Source organism: Falco peregrinus, chromosome 15 (assembly GCF_023634155.1).
Source record: "Falco peregrinus isolate bFalPer1 chromosome 15, bFalPer1.pri, whole genome shotgun sequence".
In the NCBI taxonomy this organism is placed as follows: Eukaryota; Metazoa; Chordata; class Aves; order Falconiformes; family Falconidae; genus Falco; species Falco peregrinus.
Window position 1 is genome coordinate 1902620 of NC_073735.1, and position 17396 is coordinate 1920015.

At 40.8% G+C, this 17396-nt stretch overlaps 1 protein-coding gene and 2 long non-coding RNA genes across 6 annotated transcripts in view; 2 read left to right on the forward strand and 1 right to left on the reverse strand.

Moving 5' to 3' along the window:
• Positions 1-17396, forward strand: part of SIK2 (salt inducible kinase 2) — a 55247-nt gene that overhangs the window by 18320 nt on the left and 19531 nt on the right. For all 3 annotated transcript variants that reach the window (XM_055819414.1, XM_055819413.1, XM_055819415.1), the window contains exon 4: positions 4593-4754. In XM_055819414.1, the coding sequence (XP_055675389.1) occupies positions 4593-4754 (162 nt within the window). The remainder of the gene's footprint in view (positions 1-4592; positions 4755-17396) is intronic.
• On the reverse strand, positions 133-17389 carry LOC129785732 (uncharacterized). 2 transcript variants are annotated; one of them, XR_008749912.1, is made up of 4 exons: positions 12578-17389; positions 5451-5516; positions 3480-3585; positions 133-3270 (listed from the first exon to the last, which is right to left on the reverse strand). It is a non-coding gene; the product is annotated as an uncharacterized LOC129785732 (long non-coding RNA). The 2 variants fall into 2 exon arrangements; XR_008749913.1 differs by having other exon boundaries at positions 133-3585.
• LOC129785733 (uncharacterized) lies at positions 5510-8932 on the forward strand. Its single transcript, XR_008749914.1, has 2 exons — positions 5510-7464; positions 8804-8932. It is a non-coding gene; the product is annotated as an uncharacterized LOC129785733 (long non-coding RNA).

A 17396-nucleotide genomic window follows, 5' to 3' on the forward strand; every position in this document is an offset into this window, starting at 1 on the left:
TGGTGGGTCTCATCTTCTACAAATGCAAAATCAAACATCCACGAGAAGTAGATCTCAAAGTAAATCTTTTTTTTTTCTTTTTTTTTTTTTTTGAATAGCAAAGCACTGAACTTACAGAGAGGCTGGTAAATGTTTGGAAGAACATTTCTTAAGCAAAACAGCAGCTAGATGTGAAAACACTCCTCCATTAAATATATATAGTAACTAGTAATGCAAAGTGTGCTATAGTTGTGCAAATAAAGATGTAACAATGCTATTACAATTTTATTGATACTTTTCTGAGTGCTTCTCTTGGAAACATGCAGTAACTGATGCACAGTTTAACCAAAGTGACCTTAATTCTGTACTGGATTTTGTTCTACTCATTGGGGAGCCAAAGTAGTGTTCTTTTGTCCTTAGCTCAGACTATACAGAAAGACAGTCTTACAAGTTTTCTAGAGTACTTTCAGAATAAACACTAAGCCTTAAGGAGACGTCTTTGATTGTAAAATGCTCTGTGCTTTCAACGTCAGCTTCTCAGTGTCTTGTGCCTCTTCTAAGTGGAAGTGTCTCCAGAAACGCTCCTACATGAAGGAGACATTCAGACATCTCTTTGATTTCTTAGAGTATTAGTATTTAAGTATGTCTGTACCTGTAAGAGCCTAGTTTTACCTAGCAGTTTGTCCTGGACAATATCATACATGTTTTTAGCAGAGATCCAAAAAGCTGGACTGGAATGGGCTTGAGCAGCTATCTGCTGTGTCCCACACCTGGCAGGATCAGCCACACCATTCTTGGAAATCTCCTTGGAGAGATTCAGTAACCTAGATAAAGCTATTCAGGATGTGTGTTTTTTTAACTATAAATATTCTTTCTAATGTTTAATATACATTTCTTTAGCTGAAACTCTGATTATTACTGCTTCTGTTAATAGGCATTCATAAAACTAGAAATACAGTGTGTCCCCTAATAAGGGATTATTTGCTTGTTACTAAATTTGAACTGGATGAGCCATGTCTTCACTGCCTTACACTGAACTGGGTTGCTGAAGCGTTGGGGTTGGAAAGGTTTTGTAGAGAATGTCTAGTCCAGCTCTGCAGCTCAAAGCAGGGTCAACCAGAGCAGGTTGCTCAGGACCGTGGATGGAAACTACAATCTCTAGCCACCCTGTTCTAGCATTTGACCACCTGCCCAGAAAAAAACCCCTTTTTCTTAGGTTTAAATTGAATTTCCTGTGTTTCAGTTAGTTCCCGCTTTTTTTTACCCTTTTGCTGGGTGCTTTTGCTGAGAAGAGTCTGGCCTTGTGATCTTCCTCCTGTCGAGTATTTACACACGTAAGATTCCCCTCTGCAGCTTGTCTTCCCCAGGCTGAACACCTGCAGCACTCTCAGCCTCCCCTTGTACAAGCACTCCAGTCCCTTAATCATCTTCATTATCCTTCGCTGTACTCGCTTCGGTGTGTACGTGCCTCTTGAACAGAGCCTTAACGTACCAAATTTTAAAACGCGTACAGATACCCACCTGAAAAAAGGGCCGTATTTTAAATGGAAAGCATTAACCACTGGGTTTGGCAGCCAGTGTCTCTGGAGTCATATGAGGTAAATACCATCTTAGTCTTTCAGTTGCCCACTAAACGAGTGCACTTTGGACTACTGAAAAGGCTGGATGGGAGGCTGCCTTGTGACAAAGGTCCTGCTGCTTTCTGCTGGGGATCCAGCTGAATCTAAGATAACTTCTGGTTTCTATTTTATTATAGAAAAATGAAAAAACCCCTCTCGTAGAAACATCTAACCAGAAAGCGTGACACGAGGCTAAGATTTGTCAAAGGATACGTTTATGAAAGCACGGGTAGCTTTGCTATTTCAGTCTTGCAAGGTACAACAGGATGCTTTCCTCTACGTATCCGCAATAAAAACTGCGGGTTGTGGTCCTTAGCTCCAGAGATGTATAGACGCACATATTCAAACAGTGTCCAGATTCTAGCAGTTGTGGCAGAACGTCTCCAGCAAGTTTCAGCTGTCTCGAAGTGGTTTCTGTAACCTGGGGGCTGGCACGCTGCCTGTATCCCAGCCTTTCCTATTTGCAAGCTAGTTAATGCACAAACAGCATCCTTGCACATACCATCACCTATTTAGATAGGCTGTGGTATGTTTTACTTCTCCAGGAAAGCAGTGTGTTTCAGAATAAATGACCTCTTCTGTGCAGACTGCTAGATTGGTGGAATATTTAAGGCCAGGGTGGTTTGGAAGCTTGAAATATAAAGTCCTGACAGGCTAAAGCCGTAAAAGCAAATGACAGCTTGGATTAATTAACTTGTTTGCTGCATTGCTAACAAATGATGGATTAACAGTTTAAAGAGCTGGCTTGCATTCAGTGTAGTTTAGTTTGTGCCTTTGATATCTGACTTCACCTTTATTGTATGATTTGTCAGTCACTTTGTGACTGAATGATATTTAGCTTGCAAATATTATGTTCTCCCCTTACTGCCAGGCTTTTGTTTGTTCTTCTGCATTGCCAAGTTAAACCAGCTGAAAGCAGGTTAAGGCTTAGGTAGGTTAGAAGATCTGAGGATAGTTTTAAGATCCGCAGGTTCCAGAGATCAGGTCTAATGTGCTTTGCTCAAAAATGCCTTTTGAGGGATGCTGAAATGCGTATACTGCAACTGAGGTCTCTAGGCTGCCACTTCAGGTGGTTCAGGAAGGCACCTTTGTGCTCGCAGAATGTGCTTGGGAGGCAGTAGCAGCAGCGCGTGAAATCATTTCAATCCCACCGCAAGTGAAACAAAAATTAAGTTGCCTCGGTAATGGGATGTAGACCTTTCTCCTAAATGATCCCCCTATAAAACGTCTTTGAAATAAGCTTGTTTTACTAAGCGTATTAAGAAGATGGTGTATTAAGGCTTGCATTTGTTTATTTAAATCATACAAGTGAAAATATAATTCAGAAGTCGTTTGGATTATCAAGATGATACTGTCTGGAGCACTTAATGACAGTGCAGTCTAGTGACCCAGGTGGCAGTGGAGAACTCTCCATGTGTAAGAATGGAAGGTCAATGAAGTGGTCAGGTTTATACAGTCTGACAACAAATACTTTCTTTTTCACGTTTGTCTGAATATTTGCAAAAATCCTCGTGGGTGGTGGGTGGGTCTGTGCCCCCCTCTTCCTGAACAACTTATTTCTTTGTCCTTATCTGTAGTAACAATGAAGCAGAAGTACACCATGGGGGAAGTTTCACTGGACATGTGTTTTCAGGTTTTACATTGTGCTTAATGGGAGCTGCTCAGGTCCTCTCTGCATATCATGAAGAAAGCAGAAAAGCTCAAATAAAAACGTTGCAAGCACCTATAAAGCCTGTGAATGGTATTTTATTAAAGACAAAACAACCACAACTTAACAAGGCCAGGTATTCTGCTTTGGCATTGTATTGGGCAAGATGATCCTTTTTGGGTTACTGAGGTTACCTGACTAGCTCAGAAGAGATGATTAATCATTTTACTTACGGATTTTGTCAGAGATTCTTCTAAACAAACAGAAGTGTAGGCTCAAAACCTCCATTACGTCACGTTCACTTTTCAACTTGCCGAAGCAGCTGTTTTAACCTGTTAACTGAATTCAGACAGAAATGTTGGTGTCAGCTGGTCTATAAATGATGATTCCTGTTCGTGGGGCTTTCTCTATACATGGTAATTAGGAGGGTCTGGCGGCAGCTTCAGCAGTTTAGTTCTTGTTCGCTGTTTTTTGATTAACTTCACTACGAGTTGTGATGCAGCAAGCGGTTGGAGATTGCTCCATGTGTACATACGCTCAGCCCTTGCCTGTGGTAACTGTATACAATATATATATGCGTTTGCTGCACTTTGGCCATTAACTGCATTCTTTGTAGGATGCTGAAGGCAATTCTGAAACCATCCTGACAGTTGATTCTTTGATTTTATGCCTTGTAAGAGAAAGAATAGAATTGGCTGTAGAAGCTGTTTCTGTCAAGACTCACACAGCTGCTGCTTTGCTTGTTTTTGTTCCTGAGGATAAATGAAGTCTTCGGGTTCAGAGCTATCATTTGTTTCAGGGCCAACGTTAGTTTTCACAACATAATCAAATATGAAAATAAAATGTTCTTTCTGGTTGCGATGCGATGAAGACAAAAGAGAGGTCTTGTGGATACCCTGTGTGGGTACTTGTTTTATTTCTAGAGAAAAAATACTTAAGAGCTACCATGCAGCCTCTGTTGAGGCTTCAGAGGGAGAAGTGTGGCATGAAGTCTGTGTGAACTGGTAAGAGGCTAAAGCTTAAAGTACCCCACGATGGTGAAGCCAGTTATTCCATGTATTCCCCACTCCACAGGAGTTGTGCTATATGAAAATGTTTATCAGAATAGTCAGGCAACTATAAAAGAACAGAGTAGACTTTCATTACTCAGCAGTGTGGGTTTTTGTTGTTTGTTTGTTTGTTTTTCATTCTTTTGGAGGGGAGGAGAGGAGAATAATGGGTTGGAAACGGATCAGCTGAAATGCTTTTTGAGTTTCCTAGTGCTAATTATTTGAGAGGAATCATTTTTAGTTTCAGGGTTGTTGCTTGCTGCCTAATCCATTTAAACCTGCTTTTTTTTTTAACAGATTACCTCGCCAGCCATGGCCGTCTAAGTGAGTCTGAGGCCAGGCGCAAATTCTGGCAAATCCTCTCAGCAGTGGAGTATTGCCATGGTCGAAAGATTGTTCACCGTGACCTGAAGGCTGAAAATCTTTTGCTTGACAACAACATGAACATCAAAATAGCAGGTACTCAGAACGTAGATGATAGTCAGTTACACCTTATTTCTATGAAGTTGCCGCTACCCAATTTATCCTGCTGTGCTTAAGGTACAAAAAATCAGAGTGGTAACACATGTAATATTTTTGCATTATGGATATCATAGTATATGTAGCTGAAATAATTCCTAGATTAGCTCTATTATACTTCCAGGAAAAAGGAAATAATTTTTAGAGTTATAGCCATTTTTTGTGGGTGTCATAACATGTCTATAATGCTGCCAGATGTTCAGGTTAAAACAGAGTTAATCAAATAACTTCTTTCAACATTAGAAAAACTCAAAATGGAAGCTTATTGATTTTTTTCGTTTTGCATGCATGATTTCATTTTAATTATAAATTTAGACACAGCAGATGTTGCTAGCAATGGAAATCATTTTGGCAGTTGTCAACTCATTACAATTTCACGAATCCTTCCATACTGACTTTAGCCCAGCGACACTTGAAATGGGAAAGCTAGATGACATCTTGACTTGGAGGACTGTTGAAATTCAGTCATCAGTAGTATGGGAGCAGGAAAAGAAGGCCAGCTGCTGTAAAAGCTGGTTTGTCTAGGAGTAAGCTTGCTAGATCTGAGAAGGAAGTGTGAATAGATCGCCAATCAGGCTGAGAAAGGTAAAGTGATAAAATATTCCTGCGTTGTAGATCACTGCTGGATTGTTTTACCCTTGAATTTCCTCTGGCATTTCTGAAATGGATGAACTGCAAAAGTATCTTGATCTCTTGTGCTTTCTGTAAGGATAAAATTACAGAAAAGTGTTAAATGTGCCAGCAGCTCTCTAAAGGTGCGCTCCTTTTTGTCTACTGAGTACAGAGACATGTCCTTATATTTTTAAAGGAAAACACCTGTTTTAACTGGTTAACATCTGTATCGCAAAGATTCACCCTTTCTCTGCAATACTACAGCAAACATTGGGAAGGCTAGGTAATTACTTCTGGGGATTAACTTCACCTTCAGGAAGTATCTTTTAAATCTTTTCAAGTCGTGTTTATCAGAATGGGGAATCTATAACAACTTTTAAAATCAGCACTCACCTTTGAGATGAAAATTCCTGCTCAAGAAATAGTTTTATCCTCTTTAAATTTAGAGAAAAGGAACCCATAGTCGTTGCTGTTAAACCCACCCCCACACCCCAAAAAAACCAATAACCAATAGGTTATCTTTGCTTATGAGATGCCATACTGATGGACTAAGAAGGATTTCTTATCAATGTATGTATTAACGGAGTAGCTTTCCCAGATCCTGGGTGTGTTTGTTGCTTTGGTATTGACCTTTTAGTTTTAGGTGTATATTTAAAACATTCGTTTTGTCATTTTTAGCACCAGCTTTCCACCTCTAGCATCTTTTTCACTTGGTTTAAGAGTTTACAGAAAGGTTAAGTAACAGGTAAATTAAAACTGAGGAAGAGGAAAATACACCTATGTGAGTTCCAGAACCGTGGTCTTCATAGAGTATTAGGCTACTGTTTGTTATTAAATCTGAATGTTAGGCTGTATCTTTGGCAGAAGGAAAAGTGTGAAAAAGAGATTCTCTGAAGCTAGAGAGGGAAGCCTATTCATCTGATCTTTGGCGTGTTCTCTGTATTTCATGGCTCTTCAGCATCTCAGTGTGGGAATTTTACAGCAGGTTCATAAAAACTGTAAAAACTGTTATTTAACACTTAATATAAATTAATAGCAGAGGCTTTGCAGTATTTTTTTTTTTCATTTCATTTGATAGTAAACTGTTTATGGTTATCTTTTAATTTTCTGTATACTCTGTTGTGGGCTTTCGTAATAAATTGTAAAAATACTAAAAGCTACCATCAGATGAAGTTAAAACGGGTTCATAACTGTTGTAGCAGGAAGATGCAGTTCTGTTTTAATAAAGTTCTTATTTAGGGCATTTGATAGCTGAAGAAAGCTAAAGAAACAGTTTGGGATGGAGATGCTGTCTGGACTCTATAACAAAGCAGCCCAAATGTAGTAACTGATAGCATTGAGATCGAATTGGTGGTGATGTCTCAAAATTCTGAAAACCAATAGGGCCACCAGCACTGTTGGGTCACAGCTGTTGGTAATAAATCTGTGAAAAATCTGACAGTGAAATAGTTTCGGTACTTGGAGCTTTAATCTAGCGGGTTCATCAGTAGTACCATTTGTAGTATTTGTACTTCTCTTGTTTCTGATTTTCAAACTTGTGTTTATTTCTAGCAGCTACTGACAATCATAGCATCTGGAAATTTATGACTGATATAAATTGTATTTACCAGGACAATGTATGGCTGCAGTAAATAATGTGTCCAAGGGCTGCAAGTCACATGGACCCCACTTACTATGAGTAACTGAACCAAATATAAGGGAATTCTTGTGCTGTTGTTCATCTGTGCTTTTTCTCGCCTTCTGATCTGCCACTCTTCTCTGTTCTCACCACCACATTCTGTCCCTTCTAATTTCTCTTCCTCCACATCAGTTCTGCACTGCAGCTTGTCACGTTCAGCCTGGCAGTTTTTCAGAACTCCTCAGGAGCCTCAGCTGTGCTGGAGCAGGGCCATATTCAGAGGTATTCCTTCCATGGATGCCCTCAGCAGTGTGGGGATGCAAGTTCCCTGCCTCCCCGAACACTGGAGTGCAAGGATGACACAGGCTCACAAAAACACTACTTCAAAGGCATCTCAGGAGACGTGTTAACCAAAGAAAGGTTAGAGACATGAACTGTTCTGTTGCAGGGAATTTCAATGAAGAGGTTCTCCAGGGACTCAAATAAAAGCACAGATAAATGGTAGTTACTAGGTTTCCATCATCTGCTTCTGTCTCTTTCCTCCTCTTAGCTGCTCTCGTGCTCTGCCTCTGTATTGCCGAAAGTTAATTACGGGTGGTCTGTATGTAAATGATCACGTGAACTGGCAGCAATTCAGATGGTCTGATTCCTTCATGTACCTTTGTCAAGCTTTATCAGATTGATGGCAACTCCTGTGTTGAGCCTTGGTGATAAAGTAGCTGGAGGAAAGTTATGGCTGCTAGAAACTTTGTAGTGATTTGTGCAGAGTCAGTTATTTTATTTTTCTCTGTAAAGGAGATGGAGGATGAATTCCACGGAATGGTTTATCTGTGATTTTGGAGTTTGCTGCTGCCCTGAGAACAGTCTTTTCCAGTGGTTCATATTCTTCGTGCTTCATTTATCAAACTGGAAGAACAAAAGGCAGCCAGGATCCCAAGTCAGATAGCTGGAATTACTCTCTAATTTGAATTACTCTAGCAATTAAAAAACAGCACAGTAACCGATGAATTACTTTGATAGAAAGCTCTGCAGTGTCAGTGTTTGCATCGGGCCCATGCACTATGTGCGGGGCTATCCCTTCCTATCACTCCAAGCAGATATGAAATCCACATAGATACTCATGGTCACTCCAGGTTCTTCCTAACTTCCAGGGGACCTCTTGATTCATTTTGATGCTTCTAAGACTTTTATCAAAGCTTTTACTCTTAAAGAGTACAACATCTCTTTGTCAAATACAGAAACATGCATGAAGTTAGCTATGTATTTCAGCTACCAGGAGAATAAACCAAGATTCAAAAATAAGTGTTCCTAAAACTGAAAGCTGATGAGACTGCCACATTTTATGCTTAAACAAGGAGGCTGGGCTGAAATTTACTGCTCTAAAAGGAAGAGGATGGATGAAATTCAGTGGATATTTCATTTTTTTCAATCTTAGTAACTGGACAAGAAACAGAGGATGCGCAGAGATTGTGAGCTGAGGGCTATGATAATCTGTTATTTTCTAGAAGATACTAGGTAGTTGGGAGCAAAAGCCTCGAACTTAAATTTTAGCCTGAGTTAACATAAAAGAAGGTATAAATCAGATCCGATGTCCACTGCGAGAGCTGCAGCTGAAGAATGCCATACCAGGCAGTCTGCATCAGGTTTGACATCGAATTTGTTTTCAGGACTAGAGGTAAACCTTTGTTCTTTTCAAAGTTATTGCCTGTAGGTAACTGGATTGCTCATGTACCCTTTACATTTTGCTGTTTTTTTGAAGGGATCACAGGGACTGGATTTCAGTTACTGGTCACTGATGCACTGTGCTGTCATCCAATAAAACTTGCTCATTGTCTGTACAGTGGAACATCTGTGCATTTGTGAAAATTAAATACAGCTTTGAATTGAAGATGGAATAGTGAGCTTCTCTCTGCATACTTCCTGCCCCACAAAACTACCAGATTAAGATGCCTTATAGATGCCTGCAGAAATCATGCCATCCTGATGGTAAAGCTACTGTGTTCGAACCAGATCAGGTAGGAGAGACTGTTATTTTGAAGTAGGTTGTAGTGCTGGTTCGTCTTGCTGGTGGACAGTAAAATATGCATTGACGTCAGAACTGGCTGATCAGCATTCAGTTCATGAAGTGGGTCAGGTTTGTTTCGAACACACTCATACCTTTCCTTTATCAGCACCTCTCTCCCCATTATCTCCTTTGCTCATATTACTGTTATAACAAAAGATCCATGTGGCTCTATGAAGCCAGGCAGATTGAATTCTGTTGGTAATTTTAGAAGAATGGATTAATTACAGCTCTGAAGCTAGTATCCCTTCTGAAGGATTTTTTTGAGGTAAAAATTCGAGGCTACCTCAGATTGCTAGATGCACAGCAGAAGTTGCAGTGGCTCTGGCAGGGAGCTTCCATTTCTCAAATTGCAAATGGGTCTGAAATCTTTGTTTCCATTTTTAACAGGAAAACAGATTCCATTTAAATGATGTATGTTCAAAAAATTATACCTTCTAAATTCAAGATTATTCTAAAGGGGGTAATGAGATTGAGAAACAAAATACCGCAAATGTTGAGAGCCAATATTTGCAGATTGCACAAACACAGAGTTTATTCAACTGAACACAATGCTGCAAATGATCGTATTTTTTTAACGTGCCGATTCAGGCAAATGTTAAGAAGATCACTCCATTATATAATCTCAGTCCTCTGGTAATAAGTCCAATTTCAGTCCTTTTAGAATTCTGTGGCTGGCACATGGTTTGTTGAGGGCTGGCACATTTTTCCCTTAAACATCAGTAATGTTCTTAAAATCCGTTTCTCTGGAATGAGAAATCTTAACAGTGCTCTCAGGTTAAAAGCTATTACCTTTGATCCAGAGTTATTATGGTAGACCAACAATTGCAAAGTAGATAGAAGACAGAGGAGGGAAGAGAGAGAATGAGACACTAGTGATTGTTTTGTGCTTAATTGAATCGTGGTCATTCTAAGGCTCCAAAAAGTGGGACAACTAAACTGACAGTGCAATAATTAAAAATTAAGGAACCCCACTGGACCAAGCATCCAATATCCTATCTAAATCCTGAAGTGTTTCTTCGAAATGGTTTTCATGGATGCTATTAATTCTTGAGTTCTTAAGAAATGGTTTAACATCATTTGAAGACACAAGTATAGAAAGCATAATGGAAACAAAAAGAGGTAGCCATAATAATGTATGTACTCTGAGAAATAATGCCGATTTCCCTGCACTGGTAATTATTTTGTCCAAAAATAGAATAGAATTGGGTTTCTAAAGATAAGAGCAGATTGCTGAAATATGCCACACTGTGTTTAAGTCTTATGTTACATGAAAAAGTCCTGTATGAATTAGTAGGTATCCGGCTCTTACTGTGCTTTTTTATGCTATTTTTTGCTATTTGCAAAATATATTTATGCTATTTGCATGCTAATTTTTTCAGCACAAATTCATAACTGAAGGATACTGGTGTTCCTTGCCCATGAAAAAGGAAAGAAGTTGAACTTTTAGAACTGCCTATCAAAGACAGAATGAAGGAACCATTTTTCCAGGTTCCTAAGGCACACGCTCCTCGACAAGGCGCTCGGAGTCATGAGGAATTCTGTGCTGGGTCAGGTCCGTCTAGCAGTGACAGGGAGAGTATGCCAGGCTGGCCATCTTCTGCAGCCTGTTCCCCTTGTGCTTTCCCCACCCCCAAGCCCCAGCAGCTAGTATCGTGTTAGTCCTTATACAGCGTGCATCCTTGCCTACTGCTTCTAGTATCAGTTTATAGACCAAAAGGATTTCAGGGATTTGCTTAATAAAACTTAATCATCTGGCTGTACACAAGACCATCAGATACAAGCCAACTGCTGCTGTTCGACCCAGGCAAGCCTTGTCTTGACAGTGTAAGTTCTATAATTTTATTGCTCAGATAGGGAGCAAAGGTAACGTAAGGATCATGCCATTCAGTTCTAAGATGTCCTTGCTCTTCAGCCACTTTTGGTAACCATAAATAAAACTATTATGTGTTGTGAAAATAAGCTTGTAAAGATAATAGTAAAAACCAAGAAATCCTAATTCTAACATAAACCTGAAGCACCTCTTACATTGATCAGTGATACTTAAAGACTCTGTTCTGTTTTTTCTGTTCAGATTTGCTCACGTTTCTTTTTGAAGTGGCTTCCACATGTTCACATTTGCTCTAAATCCAGTCTGGATGGGCAGAAGAGTTTCACTTTCTTAGGAACTGAAATCTTAGGTATTTCCAAGCAGGTCATGCTTTCTATAGCTGTGCTTATAAATGTACTTGTGAATCAGATACAAAGGTTTATGAGGGTAGCACCTGAGTAGCAGCTGCCGTTCAGAGATAAAGATTGATATTTATCTGCAGTACTAAGAGGATGTTGAAAATCTGACAAACTCAAGATAATTGAAGGGAGAGATCAGATTTAATGACACCTACACGGATGGCAAAATGCTTCTGAGAGAAGAAATCGCTTCATGTCTCCTGAAGTATTGTCCAGGTTGCTAAGCCCGTGTGAAGAAAAATCTCCTCAAAGAGAATAAAAAACAATTCACAGCAAGTCTCGCTGTAATAGGAAAAAGGCAGGTGACATACAGTGACTGGGGTTTTTTTGGTAGAATATTCTGTTGTTTCCCCCCTCTGTTATTACAGCTGAAGTTGCACTTGTTTCAGAACTGGAGGAGGATGTAAAAGGCAGGGTCTGTGGATGTTGCATTCAGTGTCTCCTGTGTAGATTTGGAACCTGAGTTGACCTTGGCTGTTTGCACCTCCGGAGTATGGTGACATGCCAGGATGCCATTGCATAATTGTCCGTGCAACTGTTGGGCGTTCTGTGTGCTTGCAGGGCATGACACTTAGGGATTTTGCGTGTGGGCTGACCTTCAAATAGTCTTTCTGGCATCGTAGCCTTCGGACTGATAGGCAGTGCGGCTCTCCCTTGATTAGGGACAAATCCCAAATGTTCATTGCTGTGAGACCGGGTATCTGATTTTCGGACTTTGAGCTCATACCTTGGACTGATGTTGGAGATTTAACCTCTTGAGGGTTCCACCTGTACCAGATATTTACAGTAGTGTAAGCTGTTCTCTTGTAACGAGGTATGTTAATTACCTGGGATACAATATTAATTGAGGGACACAGGGTTAAAAGGGTAGATGAAGCTTAAATATTTGTCCTTTTAAGTTTCCATTCTGATTGTTGACAATGCAAAAATAGATGAGGCATAAGAGTCTCAAGTGTCATCAGAAAGATGACAGCTCATCATTACCAGTCAGATACCTAAATCTTTAAGGGCCTAGAGTAATTGTTGATCCGATTTAATCACTGTTTCAAGCAAACTCAGTCATTTGTATTTGGACTAGAGTTTCTCTTCATAAAAGTCCTCAGATTTTCTGGTCAGATTTTTAAAGTAATCAATCCACCAAATACTCCTGTGCTGCCCTAGAAGATGATTCTAAATCAAATGTTAAGTTAAATCATGAAATGTAACAGTTCTGAAGTTATTTATGCCCCAGAGCCCCTTTACCAAGCAGTTTGCTCAACTCCGAAGGCTCTGATCATCATCTTTCTTCAGCATGTTCTTATTAATTGTTTCTTCCAATCTGAAGCCACGGGCTGTAGCTCCTTGTTTGTCACCAGGATCACTTCAGCCCATCTGATGTCAGATAAGCCCTGGAGGCCTAGTCTCCAAGGAAAGATAACAAGGCTATCTAATGACCAAATCAGCTTTCCAAGAACAGAGATTTACTTGTTCGGCACAAAAGAGTTTTGGGGAGGAAGAAGAGAAGGATATTAGACATGTACCTTGTGTGAATGCAAATAATGGGTATGGTTAGTTTGAGATGAGAAGTGAAAAGGATGAGTCCTACAACTGTGAGTGACACTGGCGAGCTCCACGGGTTGCACTACTGTAAGCAGATCCTATTCATGGAACGTTAAGGACATGAATCTTTGCAGTGTTTTTGTTGCAGAGGAATTGGCGTGTCGATTTTCTACTGACCTTAACACATTGCTGTTACTGTTAGCCCTTTATAATGACCTTGCAAATCCCATCCCGCAGGTATTTTGAACTTTCCAGAGAAGGGCAGGAATATTCTATTTCATACTCTCTCTGCTGCATATTGGAAGTGGGCGTCTCAAAATTACTCCTGTGGTTTAGGCTTTTATCTGCACCCAAGGGTTCCCGCAGGGAACGGTGCAGTTCGTGTTCGTGTGACTGCCCGCTGTCTCTGGGAATATGTCCTGTGTAGCTGCACTGAGGCACTTTGGGATCACTTCCAGGACAGATACAGAGACAGCGATGAAGTATGTGCAGAGTACTGGACTGTATAGTTACGACCGAGGGAAAAACACGAGGCCAACGTTTACAAAAGGAAATGAGACTTGGAGCTTCCCCATATACCCCGACGTATTTGAGAGACTGGACTGAGATGTGCCCAGAGCATGTGAATACGCACTAAAGGTGGCAGAAAGTTTACAGCAGAATTACAGCATCAAACTCCAGGCTATGGAAATGTTGAGGCAAAAGTTTTCAGCAGAGAGTGACCGGTTTCTGTTGGCTGTTCAGGGGATGGCCAGGCACTTCAGTTACGCTTGGCCCTGGCCTGCATCAGGCACTGATTTGTCACTTGAATTTGGGCTAGTCTGTTAACTTTTCTGTTCCAGCATCCTCACCTGTGAAACTGGTACGCTCCCTAAACGGCCTGCTAAGAGGGACATGTTCCATAATCAATACCTTGAAATTCCTAAATACAAAGGGCTGCTTTGTGCATGTTGCGGAACTTTTTTAAAGATGCATTATTGTTTTTTTGTGGAAGAACCCCACTGAGAACTGCTCTAAGTGAGGTTAGACGTTTGTATCACTTGATTTGGCCGTTCCTTCAGGATTACCACAAGTGGGCTTTAGAAAAAGGAAGGATAAAATGAGGACAGAATGACGTTGTGTGTGTGTGTGTGTAACTGTGGCTGATCTACAGTTACCAGTTGCTTATCTGAATGAAATGGACCCCCAACACAAGGTATGTAAAAAAGGCCAGTTTACTATATAAATGCCCCCCAGTAATATTGCTGCTAAATGGAATAGTGACTGGTTTTATTACCTTAGAGTGCATGTTACCCACTGTAGAGATTTCCATACTGAGAGCTGGATGGTTGCATCATCTTCATTTGCTATTATTCCTAACTAGTACATTTCATTAAAGACTACTAAAAATACCTGCTTGTGGTAGTGGTACCGTTCAACACAGGGGAGAGTCAGCAGATGATGCAGTAAGGAAGCAGAGGTGAGGAAGGCAATGAAGAGGTATTTTTTGTAATAAAAATTGCCCAGTGGTACACAGAGACTTGGAATCTCTTAAGTCTTGTAGACTCCTTGCTGAAGTCTCTAGTGACCTTGTAGTTAAAAAGAATTAATGAAAGGAGTCAAAAGGCCTGTGAGATCGTGCTGTTTGCGTACGTTTCCCAGACAACTTTTGAACCTGTTGCTTGCCCGTGACCAAATTTGACAGACAGCAGGAGCCTCAAAAGGCAAAACCGTTCCTGCAGGTTCACATATAGGTGTTAAAGGAGTGGGCAGGATGTCTTACCTGTGCAAATAGTTGCAGAAGGAGCCCTGAAAATTATCAGAAGGATGGAACACCTCTCTCCTGTGAGGACAGGCTGAGAGAATTCGAGTTGTTCAGCCTGGAGAAGGCTCCAGGGACACTTTATTGCAGCCTTTCAGTACTTAGATGGGGACAAACCTTCTAGCAGGACCTGTTGCAACAGGACAAGGGGTAATGGTTTTAAACTAAAAGAGGGTAGGTTTAGACTCGATATAAAGAAGACATCTTTTACCACAAAGGTGTTCAAACATGGGAACAGGTTGCCCAGAGAGGTGGTAGGTGCAGCATCCCTGGAAACATTCAAGTTCAGGGTTGAACCTGACCCAGCTGAAGATGGCCCTGCCTAACGCAGCGGGGTTGGACTAGGTGACCTTTTAAAGGTCCCTCCCAACATAGACTATTCTATGATTCTGTACCTTATTACATGCTAAGGAAAATCTTGGAAAACAGAAGAAAAACAAATGCTCTAAAAGCCTCTTTGGTTCTGGTGTTGCTGAAACTGCTTCTTCCACCTATGTTCATTTTTTATGTATGTCGCAGGAAGAGTTCTATTTAAAGAACTGCTGGAGCTCTTGCGTCCTTCTTAGGAAAGGAACCAAATAACTTCACTGTTAAGCTTAGTATAAGTAGTCTGAATCAGTTTCCATACTGCTTCTCTAAAACAACTCAAGGTTAACTTTATCAAAGCCTGGTACGTTTTTGTTTGGTATCTCTGTATTGCTTTGATTCTGAGGGTTCTCTTGTGGTTTTATAGCTCATGATGTATGGCGAGAGAGCCAGGCTCTTTGCTCTCAGCAACACAAGCTATACAAATAGAAGTAAATGCAATGGTACCAGCAGTGCCTGTACTGTGTCTGCTAACCACAGTGTTTATCAGTTTTGCTATCTGCTGATCAGCACCGCCTTGTATTAACATACCTCTGAGGTATTCAGCGCTTGATACTACTAAATCAACAGCCTGATTACTGTTTATCAACACTGCTGACATTCACAGGATTCCTCGAGTCACACCAGCGTGCAGTATTATTCCGTAGGAGCCTGGTTAGCTACGAGGGTAAAAGCATTGTCACCTTCAGAAAAAAAAACCAAACACCTTCTGTAACCTTCTACTGCATACTCTGCTCCAGCGTGGAAAAAGTGGCAGGGAACAGTTGAATCATTGTTCACGCAGGAGCCGACCAGCGACAAATACACAGTGTTGCTGTGCTTGACAGTCTGCGTCGCACTTGCCAACACTCCATCCTGTACTTCCTTTGGAGGTACAGCTGACCAGTCAGTGAATTGAAGCCAGTTTGCCTAAAAGCCTGAAATCCAAAGAATACATGTCCCTGTTACCAGATCGCTCCCTTTTGAGAACTTCTTTGCTTTAGTATTGACAGTATTTGTTGTCGCAGAGCACGTACAGGGTGGTCTGCAGTGCCGGTGGAATAGAGGACTAAGCAGTACAGGGGGTAATGCTGGGAGCAGCAGGGAGAAATGTCGGCTTCGTTGCATTGCATGGGAAAATTCCACTAGTCTTCAGCAGAATGAGTATTTTGATTCCTGGTGTGAGCAGGTGTATCCAAACACTGTGCTCCAGACACTTCACTGAAGGCCTGATGAATACAAACCTTCTGTGTCAGTACTGTGAAGCGTCACGGGAAGGAGTGTACTCAGAATGGGTATCTGCGGTGGATGCAGGAGGGGTTATTAGGATCCCAGCAGGAAAAGTAAAGAACGCTAAAACAAACGATGCATGAACTAAGCAAAGGGAGCTAGAGTGGTGGCAGGGTGTAAGGGGAACTGGAGGATCTGGGCTGTGAAGAGCTCCAAAGACCCTGGTAAGAGTGGAGTGGAAGGCAGGAGAGCTACAGATCGGAGCTCCAGGGAGTGGTAGCAGCCACCTGAAATTCTGCTTTTGGAAAAGAATCCGTTTCAGTTCAGTCATGAAGCCAGCTTCCTCAATATTAATGTTGTTTGCTGTATTGTTCTAGGAAAAAAAAAAAAAAAAGCAACCTGAGAGAGCAGCACCAGAGGAAGCTAAAAAAACCCAACAATTGCATCGGACTCTTACCTGACTTCGGGTCTCTCTGCAATGTGGTTGTCATTTTGCTTTTCACTACTGGATTACTACAAATGGTGACTTAAGTCCCATGGCACCTGCTTCTGGTCCCATATTAAGCCATAAAAAGAAACATTTAAAAGAACTGCTTAGTTGTGGAACAGTAAATTTCAGTTTTAGATTGAAAGGGCTGTAGACAATCCTAGTAGCAGGGTTTCCTTCCTAGCAGAAGGCTTTGTGTTTTCCCATGCTTGTTGCTTTTGGCAGAGTTCCTTCTTCCCATCTCCAAAGTTGATGCTTTTTGTTGTCAACATTTACCGTCTGTTCAAGGCTAGAGAACACCTAAAGAAAACTCAGGAAATTCAATACTGAATCTCTTGGCAAGTAAATAAGTTCATTTGTATGTTGAATTTTAGTGATAGATGTTTAGAAAATTGGATTTAACAAACTGATGGAAGTTTACTCAAAACTCCTACAGGTTGTAAAGTTTTGCAGAGTGTTGTAGTAATTATGTAGTTGTCATGAAAATAGCAGTAGAGGACATGCAGCATCCCAATATATATTTCCAGTGGGAGTACTGATAAAAGGATTTGTGACAGAGCCTGTCATGAATGAAAGTGAGCTTTCAGGCCTAGTCCATGCATATAATTTTATTTTGTCATGCAACTGGAGTTTGGAGTGACTTTCCCCTTAATTTCTCA